The 14376-nt window shown below is 36.8% G+C and overlaps 1 protein-coding gene across 1 annotated transcript in view; it reads right to left on the bottom strand.

Moving 5' to 3' along the window:
* Positions 1-2185: 2185 nt before the first annotated feature.
* Positions 2186-14376, bottom strand: part of LOC121370066 — an 86498-nt gene continuing 74307 nt past the window's right edge. The window contains exon 3 of the mRNA XM_041495167.1: positions 2186-2795. Coding sequence (XP_041351101.1) covers positions 2433-2795 — 363 coding nt within the window. The 3' untranslated portion in view covers positions 2186-2432. The remainder of the gene's footprint in view (positions 2796-14376) is intronic.

Here is a 14376-nt window from a genome sequence, read left to right as displayed (position 1 = left end):
AGGACCACTTACCAAAAATAAAAATAAATGGGGAGCTAAAATTATGTTATCTTTTTTTCAAAATAATAAAATTAAAGCACCAATTTAAATTATCCAAGCTATTTGATTATATTTAATAATTAGTAGGTGCAAGAAGTATTTTTCAATCGGGCTGATCTAAAAACTTAGTAAAATAAAATTAATTAATAATAAAAATTATCTTTTATAATTATTTAACCTTAAGCCCTGGAGGATAAACGATTCGCAAAGGGGGGAGCATCGCGTCCAATCTGGTTTGCGTTCCAACATCCGGGTGGCCCACTTCGGCTGGTCCGGATTTCCATGGGGTGGAGGTTCCGGGGGGGGGGGGGGGGGGGGGGCGAGGAGGCCTCCTACCAGGCATCCCTATCGGCCCAAACCGCTTACGCCCTAGCGCACTCCAAAAAGCACCGTACCACGGCGTTCCCCCCCCCCCCCCCGCCCCAATCCGCCCACCCCCAGGTTATCCATGAAGCTCATTTGGGCTGTAATTAATATGAAGATGATATAGGGGAAGGAAGGAAAGGAATGATTGGAAGGGAGTGATGATGATATGGAAGCCCGCCAGGCGTCGTCCGAAGTGGTGGTGAAACGTATTGTTGATGTTGATTGCTGGTACGAAGTTTTTGAGAGGCGTCCTTGTTGAATTCCTCGAGCATTCATGAGCTCGTCCGCACACAAGAGCTATTAGATGAGCAAAACGTCTTAAGTAACTGGTTGCTTAGCTGATAATTCGTGTGTGCTGTAGGCTTTAGAAGGAGAGAGCAGCCCATGTGAAATATTATTACTCTTTACTTCCAGGAGACCGAAAAGGGAATTAACTCTCATTAAACCTCGGTATACAGGCAACACACTACAAAATATGACATTCAGTCCTAGATGCAGGGATCAACCGTTTTTACACACTAATTATGGGAGGTGCCGCCTGAGGTGGGTCGCCATGCAATACTGCATAACCTAACAGTCAAATCAGATCTGATTCCAACAAAATAAAAAAATAAAAATTGGCATATTTTTCAGTGAAACTATATTCGTCGAGGAATTGGGTATGTTCTACATATTTTAGTGTAAGGTTACATTAATTACATAATATGTAGTCATTCTAACTCAAAGTATAGTAATGGTTACACAATGTATACTCATGATTACAAAATATCACGATAGCTTAATGTAAGGTTATAGTTAATTATATAATATGTAGTCATTCAAACACAAAGTATAGTCATGGTTACTCAATGTATACTCATGATTACAAAATATAGTCACGTGTACGCCTGATTACAAAATATAGTCATAAATGAGTCCGCAATGCATATTTATAATTACATAATATAGTTATGATCACATGAATATTTATACTTTAACTAGTCTTCATCACGCCAAATATAGTGAAGTTCAATCAATAATTTTAAACTCTAACATCTAACCATTAACACTTGCGCTGGACAGCGTGATTGAATCTTAATTGGATACAAGCACGAAAATAAACTGAAATGAGAATACTAGTAATCGTTTTAACTTTGGTCATGCAATACACAAGATATAGCCAAGATTACTAAACATTATCTAATCATCTGGTTACACAAAGTGTGATAACCATGGTTACTCGAACTAATGATCTTGAATAGCGGTTTTGGTTGCTCGTAATATTATATGACATGGCAATGTATGCGTATATATATATATATATATATATATATATATATATATATATATATATATATATATATATATATATATATATATATATATATATAAACTGTTGGACGACTAATATTTGTACAAGAAGCCAGCAAGAACACTGTGACTGTTGTAACCTTCAACGAAAACGACATCTAGGGTGGATAGAACACGATGCTCATGTTTGTTGTAATCTGGCAAAGTCAGGCACATTAGAATAGGAAGGCACACGCACTGTCTAACTCTGGTCTGGTGTTAAATGAGGTGTATCATACATGTACAAATCAAATATGTTCAAAACAGTCATATTTTGATGTTGTATTGGGTGTTTTTGATTTGTTTGTTATTTTTGTTCTATTTTGTTTGAGGGCTCGTCAGTTTTTATTTTGATTTGTTTCTTGTGAATGTTGCTCATGTTGTTAGTGTTGTTGTTGCTGCTGCTGCTGCTTCTACTGCTGCTGCCGCTGTTATTATTATTACTGTTGTTGTTAAGGTATTGGTGATTCTTTGTATTTTTCTTTCCTTTGCTTTGTTTCGTTTTCTTTTCTTTTGTCACCATTGTCTCTGAGCTTTACACAAATATCATCATTAGGTAACTGTTATTTCTTCACACGAGCTGGAGCGACTGCACGAGCTGATTTGTGAATAATTGTTAACTTCACGCATCATCTCAGTTAATAATGAGCAAGATCAGAATATTCCGAAATCTCCAACTGCACAAACACACACACAAGCTATGAATGGGATGCTGCCTGTTCCTTGGAATCTGGAATCGTCGCGTTATTCGTCAGTTTGTCGGTACCACTCTCACCGGCCACCTTCACAGAGATGTCGCACGTGTTGACGGGGGTGCTGCTTACGACTGGAACCGCCGAGGAGTTGGGGAGGACGTTGGCGTTCTCGTTCATGTCGCAGTCTTTGTGCGACGTCTTCTCCCTCAGTTCGTCGACGTCCACGTACTTCTCGTGCTCGCGCAGTCCGTCAGACAGCGACTGCAGGATAAACGTGATGGCCACAACGTAGACGGTTTCAATGGACGCCGTGTATCGGTCTCCAAGCGTTATCCTTGCCGATTCCAGAAATGGCTCTTTCATTTTCTGAAATGAGCAACATACTGTCTGGTATTAGTAGTAAATAAGCATTATGCAAAACATGGATAAATATATAAAAATCCATTTATGTGTAATATTAATAACAATGTGCATTTAGAAAAACATGGATACATATATACAAATCGATATGTGTGCTACTGATAACAATATGCATTATGAAAAACATGGATAAAGTTTTAAAAATCGATATGTGTGCTATTGATAACAATATGCATTATAAAAAACATGGATAAAGATATAAAAATCCATTTATGTGTAATATTAATAACGATATGCATTATGAAAAACCTGGATAAAAAGTTAAAGTTTGCTATGTTTAACGACACCACTAGAGCACATTGATTTATTAATCATCGGCTATTGGATGTCAGATATTTGGTCATTCTGACTCGGTATCAGAGCAAAGCCGCTAGATTTTTTCTAATGCAGCAAGGGATATTTTATGTGCAGTTTTCCACAGACAGGATAGCACATACCACGGTCTTTGATATACCAGTCGTGATGAACTGGCTGGGACGAGAAATAGCCTAATGAACATGGATACAGATATAAAAATCGATGTGTTTGAACAACATGAATAAAGTTAAAGTTTGTTTTGTTTAACGACAACACTAAAACACATTTATTTATTAATCTTCGGCTGTTGGATGTCGATCATTTAGTAATTTTGTCATATAGTCTTTGAGAAAAAAATCGCTATATTTTATCATCAGTGGCAAAGAATCTTTTATCTTTTATGTGGACCATCTCACAGACAGGATAGCACATACCACGGCCTTAGATATACTAGTCGTGGTGCACTAGCTGCAACAAGAAATAGCATAATGGGCTCATATATATACATATATATATATATATATATATATATATATATATATATATATATACAGTCGAAATTGGTCTAACTGCCACCTTTATATAACGGCCACCTGCTCATAACGGCCACCATAAATCACGACCAATGCATTTCCTTCTTTATTTTACTTGTATATAACAGCCACCTGTTCAATGCGGTCAACGGCCACTATTTTGTGACCAAAATTAATGGATGAACCTGCTATAACGGCCACAAAAGTATAATGACGGCCACAAAAGTATAATGACAACTATTTTTTTGTCCAAAATGGACACTTGAACTTGCCATAACGGTCACAAGATATATACATGTATTGACCTGTCTCAGTCACAATATAAAGTTATTGCGTTACTCAAGTTGAAACAAAGCATCAGTAATAGTATTTGCATCTTATATCGGTATGATATGGTCAGTCATTTAATTTGCAAGGCGACCTGTTATTGGCTTGCATTAAACTTACACATATATTCGACCTATCAACACTGACAGGTAATGTATTCCAAGGTGTGTGATTGCTGCTAGTCAGACAGGCAATTGCGACAGTATGCCAGGATGTTTGTTCAGCCGCTACACATTGACAAACTGATCCTTTTGTTAATGTATAAAATGATTTCTTACCTGCAAACTTTTGCATGCTGTGCACTAATTTAATAGGTAATCGAGTGCAGTGGAAGCAATCAGTGTTTATGTGACGGAACATGCTCTTAATTTGTTTTCGCCTGTGGCGATATTAATTGTTTTAGAAGGCCGTGTGCAGTTCCAATATGCACTTAAGCCCAGATGGGCAACTTGTTACGTGATACCTTTGTGCGACGGTCGTCGAGCTTTTCTAATACACACCCAGCGTAAGTGTGGAGGCCATGTGGCCAGTAGTTACGTAATAACTCCGGTAGTGCTGTCTATGACCAGGGGATTGCTCGCGGAATGGCGACATCCAGTCTGGGCGATCTAAGAAAAATATGCCGGCGTGGTGTCTGTGGAAAATTCACATGATACGTGAGGTGCCGCGATGTACCCCCAGGCGATATTCGGATATATGATAAATAGCTAGGGTTTAGACATAACGGGGAGAAACAAAAGGAAGACTCCAGGGGATCGCTGTCCGTCCGGACTGGTAAATATTATATTTTCTGCTCTGTGTATAACTTTGATGTGATTGATGTGACTTTAAATATTTTAATACTGTATTATACCAATATTATTTAGACGGTGCTGCCGGTCATCTGACGCAGTATACTGTAGGCTCACCGTTCTGATATATATATATATATATATATATATATATATATATATATATATATATATATATATATATATATATATATAAAGCTTATCCAGTCATCCTAGAGGACCTAGGTAAACTGTAGGTTATTGTCTTTATTGTGATAGGTACCAGTATTAAGTCTGTATTACAAGGTTACTGAACGAGTAGTAAGGGTTAATTAAAATTAACCAGTTAGGAATAGAGTTGTAATTCCTTTATTAATTAAGTTCTCCTGGAAGCGTTTCTCAATTATCACACGTGTGGGTGTTGTGTCACGGTGAAGTGATTAGCATATTGTGTAAACTAGACACCTAGAGATTAACTAATTAAGTGATCAAATCTGGGTTGTTATTATTTGTTGTTGTTAATTAACTACTGCGGCAGTACATTTGTCAGCGTAGGTTAATACAGATTCCAAAGTGTATTGTGTTTTTGTTGTGTTTTCTAGTGAACTAAACGTGCTATAATAATATATACTTTATATAAGATCTTATCTCTGATCATACCTAGACGAGCCAGCGGGTATAACTGCCTGTTACAGAGAGATCTAATAGATATACAGTTAGGAGAGATATTTGGGACAATCGTGTTTCATTCAGTTACGGGTATTATAGGATCCCCGTGACAATTTAATATAATGACGTTCAACAAAACGTATTCAACTAATTTTCTTTGAATAACATTTTTATGAAGAAAAAGAAGAAGTTTTTCTCTCTATTTTATATTTTGGTGACTACTGTTAATACTTTATGCATTCCAGTTTAGTAGTAGCTTTTTTTATAGTATATTATTTTATATGTATTTTTCTTTACTTGTATATAACAGCCACCTGTCCATAACGGCCACTGCAAGTAGCCATATCTTAATCCATTTGCTTATAAACACAAAGCAAGGCTAGGTTTGAGAATAAACCAGCGAACCATTACAACTAATCAGGGATGAAAAGACATCAATAATACAGCAGATTCTTTGTTGTTTGTTTAACTATTATTAAACCACATAAACATTAATTTGTTAGTAAACAAATATACAATGCTTTAATTTAGTTATTGTATAATAATAAATAATTCATGTTAAGTAGTATTTTAGATCATACAATCAATAAAGTTATCCTTGTTTGTTTAACTTATCAACTTTTAAGACCAAAAGCCTGTATACAAGTGTCATTAATAAGACGTGAATCACTTTAGTCATTCTGTGTAATGTCTGGTCATGATTTTCAGTCATTTCGTGTAATGCCTGGGATTTTCAGTCATTTAGCGTATTGCCTGGTGGTCACAGGAACTTCGCGAAGTGACTGATTTTTTTAGGCATTACGCGTAATGACTGATTTCACAGATTGACTGTAACATATATATATATATATATATATATATATATATGAAGCTGTGCTAAATACAACTCGTATATCATATTACAAGGGAATTAAGTCTTGCAGCCGTGATAGGAAAAGATCGACGCGATGGGAAAATACGATAAACCATTATAAATGGCGACGAAGAGATGCTATCATGAATCGTGTATCCTTCACGTTTCTCGCATCGGTTATTGTATATTACTCCTTTTTCTACGCATCACATAACGCAATCGTTTATTGCAGGGGCGGGATGTAGCCCAGTGGTAAAGCGCTCGCTTGATGCGCGGCGGTTTGGGATCGATCCCCATCGGTGGGCCTATTGGCATATTTGTAGTTCCAGCCAGTACACCACGGCTGGTGTATCAAAGGCCGTGGTATGTGTTTTCCTGTCTGTAGGATGGTGCATATAAAAGATCTCTTGTTACTAATACAAAAAGGTAGCAGGTTTTCTATCTAAGACTACACGTCGCAAGTAACGAATGTTTGATATCCAATAGCCGATGACTAATAAATCAATGTGTTTTAGTGGTGTTAAATAAAACAAACTTTTAAACTTTTTTTTTCGTTCATCGCATGGCGCCATGGCACCGCAATATCAGTCCTTCAGCCCTTGTATCTATTACACATACAGTGTCTCGGACTGATGAATGCCGTTTCCATTAACAGTAGAAAAGTTTCCAATAACGATATTTTGTGTGCTCTTCATATGCTACATAGTGGTTTATAACGATGAAAGGCTGTAGTCGGTGAAATTTCGGAAAGTTGTGATGGAGATTGGGGAAACGGACGTCGTCCACTGAACGAAATATATGAGTTCAGCCCGGACGTGGTAATTATATATTATTTCTGCTCTGTTGTATAACCTTGATGTGATTGATGTGACTTTAAATATTTTAATACTGTATTATACCAATATTATTTAGACGGTGCTGCTGGTCATCTGACGCAGTAAACTGTAGGCTCACTGTCTAAATAATTATTAAAGCTTAGCCAGTCATCCTAGAGGACCTAGGTAAACTGTAGGTTATTGTCTTTATGGTACCAGTATTAATTCTGTGTTACAAGGTTACTGAATGAGTAGTTAAGGGTTAATTAAAAATTAACCAGTTAGGAATAGAGTTGTAATTCCTTTATTAATTAAGTTCCCCTGGAAGCGTTTTTCAAGTATCACACGTTACTGAATGAGTAGTAAGGGTTAATTAAAAATTAACCAGTTAGCAATAGAGTTGTAATTCCTTTATTAATTAAGTTCCCCTGGAAGCGTTTCTCAATTATCACACGTGTGGGTGTTGTGTCACGGTGAAGTGATTACAATATTGTGTAAACTAGACACCTAGAGATTAACTAATTAAGTGATCAGTTCTGGGTTGTTATTATTTGTTGTTGTTAATTAACTACTGCGGCAGTACATTTGTCTGCGTAGTAGTAATACAGATTCCAAAGTGTATAGTGTTTTTGTTGTGTTTTCTAGTGAACTAAACGTGCTATATTACATATACTTTATATAAGATCGTATCTCTGATCATACCTAGACGAGCCACACACGGGTATAACTGCCCGTTACAGAGAGATCTAATAGATATACAGATAGGAGAGATATTTGGATAATCGTGTTTCATTCAGTTACGGGTATTATAGGATCCCCGTGACAGGGTGGAAATAATTTAGATGTTTCATAATAATTATATTTCTCTACCTTAGCAATGCTTAGCAACCAAGATATGAATGTTATCCTTCGTTTTCAACCGTTTTCCAGAAAAATAGCCATAAATGCATTGCATGATGGACTTTTAATAGGACACATGTACCCGTTTAGACACAGAACTAATATTGGATACCGAAGCATCACCGTGTGGTTTTGATTCAATTAACAATACTTTTCATTTCATTTAAACTTTATTTTCGTGCTTATATCCTATCAAGGTTCAAGCACGCCATCCTGGGCTCACGTATCAGCCACCTGGGCTATATTTCCAGGACAACATGTTAATTGCTAGTGGTTAATAACAGGTCAGTGTAAAGACCTTGCACCTCTGCAATGAGTTATTACAAACTCACTGTGCATGAGAGTCGGTTCCGGGATTGGAACACGATATCTACTTCAAGTCTGATGGTTTAATCACTACGTAACTGTGGCATTTACGGAGTGATGTTCAGCTGAAACAGACCTCAGTAGTTCAGAAGGTGATGACAAATTTGATTAATTAAAAACAAATTTAAAAAACATTTTGCCTCTTCCTCTAAAATGATAAGGAGAGACTATCGGTGAAATATATATAAAATCCAAGAATGGCGTATCTCGATTTGATGTTCTGTTAAAATATACTTCATCTTGCAGTATTGTAAAAGAAACCAAACCAGATACGTTTTTCGTTCGACTGCTACGTAAATGAACATGCAGGTGTTTTGGCACAGATCGCTGTTTTTTTTTTGCCCCGTAATCATTTGACTGGATGAGGCCTGCAGCCTTCCTATGTTTCTCCTCGATATCTCTAAAACCCTAGCTATTTATCCTAAAAATCAGAATATCGCCTGGGGGCACAATGCGGTACCTCACGTATCATGAGATATTTCCCCAACTCCCAGAGACGTATTTTTCTCTTAGAAGACCATACTGGCTGTCGCCATTCCGCGAGCAATCCCCTGGTCATAAACAGCACTACCGGAGTTATTACGTAACTACTGGCCACATGGCCTCCACACCTGGGCTGGGTGTGTATTGGAACAGCTCGACCACCGTAGCGCAGCGGAGGTATTACGTAACAAAGTGCCCACCTGGGCTTAAGTGCATATTGGAACTGCACACGGCACGCACGCACGCACACACACACACACACACACACACACATACGCACACACACACACACACACACACACACACACACACACACTACAGTCCAACTGGCCCCAATTACAGGCTGACAAAGTGTCCTTGTGAATTGCACCTCTGACAAGAAAACATATAAAAACTGGTTGTAAAAAAGAAAGAATCAAAGCTGATAAATATAGAATAGTATCCAGCTAGACAACAACAAAAAAACACCACATGTTTAAACTACGAGAAATATATATATACTGAGGAAAAAAAAAAGAAGGCAATTTACTGGCCATGGCCTGACATTAACCTTCAGCGTAAAGAAGTGAATTAAACACAGCGCACCAAGCGTCGCGGCACCAATCAGCAAGTGTCGTCATCGTGTCTGCCGCTGGTGATGGCAGCTTTCTATTACACATCACGCCAAGCGAATGCTAATCTGTCGCACTACGTTGTTATTTTAGATTGAAGACAGTGGACTGAAGCAAATTATTATTTGTTCTTTTTTTTCTTCTTTTTTTTTTCTTTTTTTTTCCTTTTTCCTTTTCTTTTTCTTTTTCTTTACTTTTTCTTTGTTTTAAAGAAAACCTAACGCCCTTCAAGCCATTTGAAGTAATTTAGTAATTTAGTCAGTAACATTATTGCATTGAATAGCCTGTGGAAGAACAGTTTTCCATTGTCTTAAGCTATACGTTTGAATTTGAACTCTGAAATACACTGCTTGATGTTTGTCCACTGGCAATACTGAAGACATGTTTACAGGCAGAGAAAGAGAGAAAAAATAGAGAGGGTGGAGAGAGAGGGAGATAGTAGGGAGACAGAGGGAGGTTTAGGGTGAAAAGGAGGGGGAGAGAGAGAGAGAGAGAGAGAGAGAGAGAGAGAGAGAGAGAGAGAGAGAGAGAGAGAGAGAGAGAGAGAGAGAGAGAGAGAGAGAGAGAGAGAGAGATGAGGGACAGAGCAATATGCAGTAGGGCCTAGTATATAGCTCGGCGTTTTATACAATAATACATGATTTTAGACATCTTCGAATCAAGCGAATTTCTAGGCCTTAAGCTGTTGAGTCAGTTTCGATTAACTTGAAACAGCAGACAATCAGTTATACTAAGAACGATTGAAACGAAGCTTTGTGTTCTTTGACATTAATTCATTTTACATCTGAATTATTGCACATTTCTGTTTGGATTTGTTTAAGACACTACCAGCGCCAGCACGCTACCAGATTAGATGACACCAACAGTTCTGGGCATATCTGATCAAATATGATTAAACGTTTAATTGAATTGCCGGGTGATATGACACTTATTGGTCCCGCAAACGAGAGCTAAACCGATTTATGTCTGTGTGCAGACGGTGGTTAAAATCAGGTTAAATACTTGATTGCCCTTTAAATAACGTAGTTTAGAAAATGGATTACAAAATGCTAGAAAATGTCAAAATAAAATGTTGCATAGAGCTGTAAACTTTAGATGATCACAAAGGGGATGCGTTTGCATTTTTTTTAAATATATTATTTGGTTTTTGCTTCTTCTTGTCTTTGTTTGGACAGCTTTACATTGTGCTTTAACTTAACGGTTGAATTTTTATATTGATGTTGATCATCACTTTAGTTTAGCTTTACCATATTTTGACACCCAGTAGTCGATGTATTTTTCGTGCTAGGGTGTCGTTAAACATCCATTTATTCATTCATTCATTCATCCATTCATTTATTCATTCATTCATTTGTTTGTTTGGAGGGGGGTTCGTTTGTTAGGGTTTTTGTTGTTGTTTTTTGTTGTTTTTTCGAGGTGGGGGGAGGGGGGAATCCCAAAATAAATTAAATAAATTGCCAATATGAAAAAAAAAGAGTTCTGATAAACCAAAATGTTAAAAGCAGACAACCATGGGGAAGTGGTTATTTACACATTGCTGATTAAAATAAAACCGGTTGACATTTTGAGAAATGTAATTAATGGGTCACAAAGTCAACACAAGGTCAAGGTGACCCATTTGTGTGCTACTTTTAAAATAAAAGTATATTAACCCTAAATATTTGTTAAAAAACACATATTTTGTTAAAATATGCCATGTCTATAGTTCAGACACACCTGTCATGACAATACAATATCATTCTAATTCAATTAATCATTAAAATTATATTTTTGCTATATAAGTGTGTCTTTTTATCTATTGTCAATAAAGATGTTGTATTTTGTTGGGTGCCCAGCCATGCTGGTATCAGGGGTAGTGAAAAGGCAGACTTTGCTGCCAAGTCTGCTTTGGATTTGCCTCATGCCAGGGTTAGTGTACCGTATACTGATTTTAAACTTAATATCAACCAATTTATCTTTTCGACTTGGCAACGTGATTGGGACGGTGAGGTTGCGAACAAGCTTCATGCTATCAAGCCAGTCTTGGGAGAGTGGCAGTCCACCTATAGACAGTGCATGAAGGATGAAATAGTTTTGTGTCGTGCCCGCATCGGTCATACTTGCTTGACCCATTCATTTATCTTAAAGAAAGATCCTCCACCTCAGTGTGAGCACTGTCAGTGTCTTCTGACTGTACGCCACATTTTGGTGGAGTGTAAGCAGTTGTCAGCAACTCGAAAAGATATATTTGGACCACGAATCCTTTCGATTCCATCCAGAACTTATTTTACAATTTTTACGTGATACTGAATTTTATTCTGAATTTTAATTATATATATCTGTGATATTTGTATTTTTACATAGTCCTTTACACTGTGTTTCTATTTAACTTTTGAATTTTTATATTGATGTTGATTATCACTTACTGTTTGCATTTACCATAGTTTGACACCCAATAGCCGATGTATTTTTCGTGCTGGGGTGTCGTTAAACATTCATTCATTCATTCATTCATTAGCTGGGAGTGTCTATGCAACCATAATAGACACCACTGTACCATCAGTGACAACAGTACACACATGTATTAAAACCTGGGAGTGTCTATGCAACCATAATAGACAACACTATACCATCAGTGACAACAGTACACACATGTATTAAAACCTGGTGCTGACTGTGCGACCATAATACACAACACTGTACCATCAGTGACAACAGTACACACATGTATTAAAACCTGGTGCTGACTGTATAAATGTAATAATTAAAGTATTTAAACGCCCTGTAGCACAAACACACACTCAAATCTTCCAAAACATTTAATATACTAGTTTTGTTATTTTTAAACGTCCTTGACCGCACACATTCGAGCCTAAAAAAACAAACATTTTGAATCGCATATTGTTAAACATTGGTGGGATTTGTTTGTTGTTGTTTGAGGTTGTGTTATTATTTTTTGTTGTTGTTTCTTAAATGTTTGGGGATTTTCCTTAATTTTTAGATGTGGACGGGATGTTTCTGTTTTGCTTTGCTTTTTGTTGTTGTTTTGTTTTGTTTTTTGTTTTATTGTTGTTATTGTTCTGGGTTGTTGTTGTTGTTGTTTGTTGTTTTTTGTGTGTTTTGGGGGTTTTTTTGTGTGGGTTTTTTTAGGGGGGGAGTGAAGGTTATGTCGGTCAGAATCATGTTATTGATGCAACACTATTGGTGATTGTGTATGACTCCTTACAGACTACAGTGTTAGTGTGTAATTGTATGAATCGTTAGTAAAACACTTTCAATGAGAGGGATCTGGAGTGCCACACTGCCCTGTTTGACAGCTCCATTACTGATATCACACAAGTCTTCACACAGTCAAACCCTTCAACTTACGTTACAGCCTATGGACTAATGTTGTGTTATTTGCGTCGTGCCTTTTTGAGAGCAAAACAACACTTGTGACATCATTAGATTTACTTGTTTACATTTGTGCAGAAATACATATGTTTGTAAACAAGTTCAATAGCTGTACATGTTCTAATGCATTGCAAATCTGGTGTGGATCCCATTCTGGATAGCTACAACATGCATACAAATCTAATGATTCTGTGTCTTTGGTGAGTAAGACAATCTGTAACAACAAAGATGAACCAAGATAATAATTATAATCAAAGAGAAAAACATTTAAGCCAATTGTTTTGATTCCAGTTGAAATGCTTGGCATTGAGGATCTTTAAGCTTTAGTTTTTATCGTTGCTATTTACAGATATTGTGATACGGTTTATATTACTGGATATGGATATGTTTTTTCTACGTTTTAATACAACACAATGTTAAGAACTTATAGCATTCTGTGTGTACACGGGGACGGGACGTAGGCCAGTGATAAGTTGCTCGGTTTGGGATCGATCCCCGTTGGTGGACCCATTGGGCTATTTCTCGTTCCAGTCAGTGCACCATGACTGGTATATCAAAGGTCGTGGTATGTGCTACCCTGCCTGTGGTATGATGAATATACAAGTTCCTTTGTTACTAATGGAAACATGTAACGGGTTTCTTCTCTTAAACTATACGTCAAAATTACCAAATGTGTGACATCCAATAGCCGATGATTAATAAATCAATGTGCTCTAGTGGTGTCGTTAAACAAAACAAACGTTAACTTTAACTGTCTTTGTGTACACAGGGTGTATGTTGCTATACTGCTTGAAATAATAATAAAAAGGCCCCTTGGCCTGGAGAGCTCCGCTGTTTCATTACATGTAGTTATTTTGAATTGAACTTTAACATATACCACCATTCATTTGTAAATGCTTATAGAGAGATCATTTTAATAGAGCTTTCTCTGTATTAGTTTGTAGAAACTACATCCAAAGAATCACTGTACTAACTATCAAAATTAATCAAAACTCTTGGATGACAGTGATTGAATTTTCAATGCTAAACTTTATTGTTAATTTTTAAAAGCATATGTCATGACTTAAGCACCGGGTGCATGATTTTTTAAATACAGTTATTGTTGGTAGAAGCATTATTTAATTCAAAACAATATGAGAGATTCTGCAGATGTTCGCTGGTAGAAAACAACAAACAAGTAATTAATACTATTGTGTCAAGGGCAGTGAGGGAGGTGTACCTTTGTAGCGACAGTAATTATTGCTTGTTACACTAAATCTGGAGTCTTGTTCCTATAAATTGTTTTCTTCAAAAACTAATGACTATAATCAACATTAAATTCTTGCATTTAACACTCCACTGTGTGAATACGGAACATTAATTTGTTGTCGCTATAATCATAACACCACCAACTTGTGAACACAAAAACAAATTATCCACAGTCACGTGTTATCGTCTTAACGCGTCGACCCTACTTGGTAGGGTCATTACTCTAGTACCGATCGTAGGATTCAATTGTTGGCAATCCTTGGGATTATAGTCTGCCCTCACT

The sequence above is a fragment of the Gigantopelta aegis genome, chromosome 4 (genome assembly GCF_016097555.1).
Source record: "Gigantopelta aegis isolate Gae_Host chromosome 4, Gae_host_genome, whole genome shotgun sequence".
Taxonomy (NCBI): Eukaryota; Metazoa; Mollusca; class Gastropoda; order Neomphalida; family Peltospiridae; genus Gigantopelta; species Gigantopelta aegis.
Note: the sequence above shows the minus strand (reverse complement) of the source record. Positions and strands in the feature narration are given on the sequence as shown.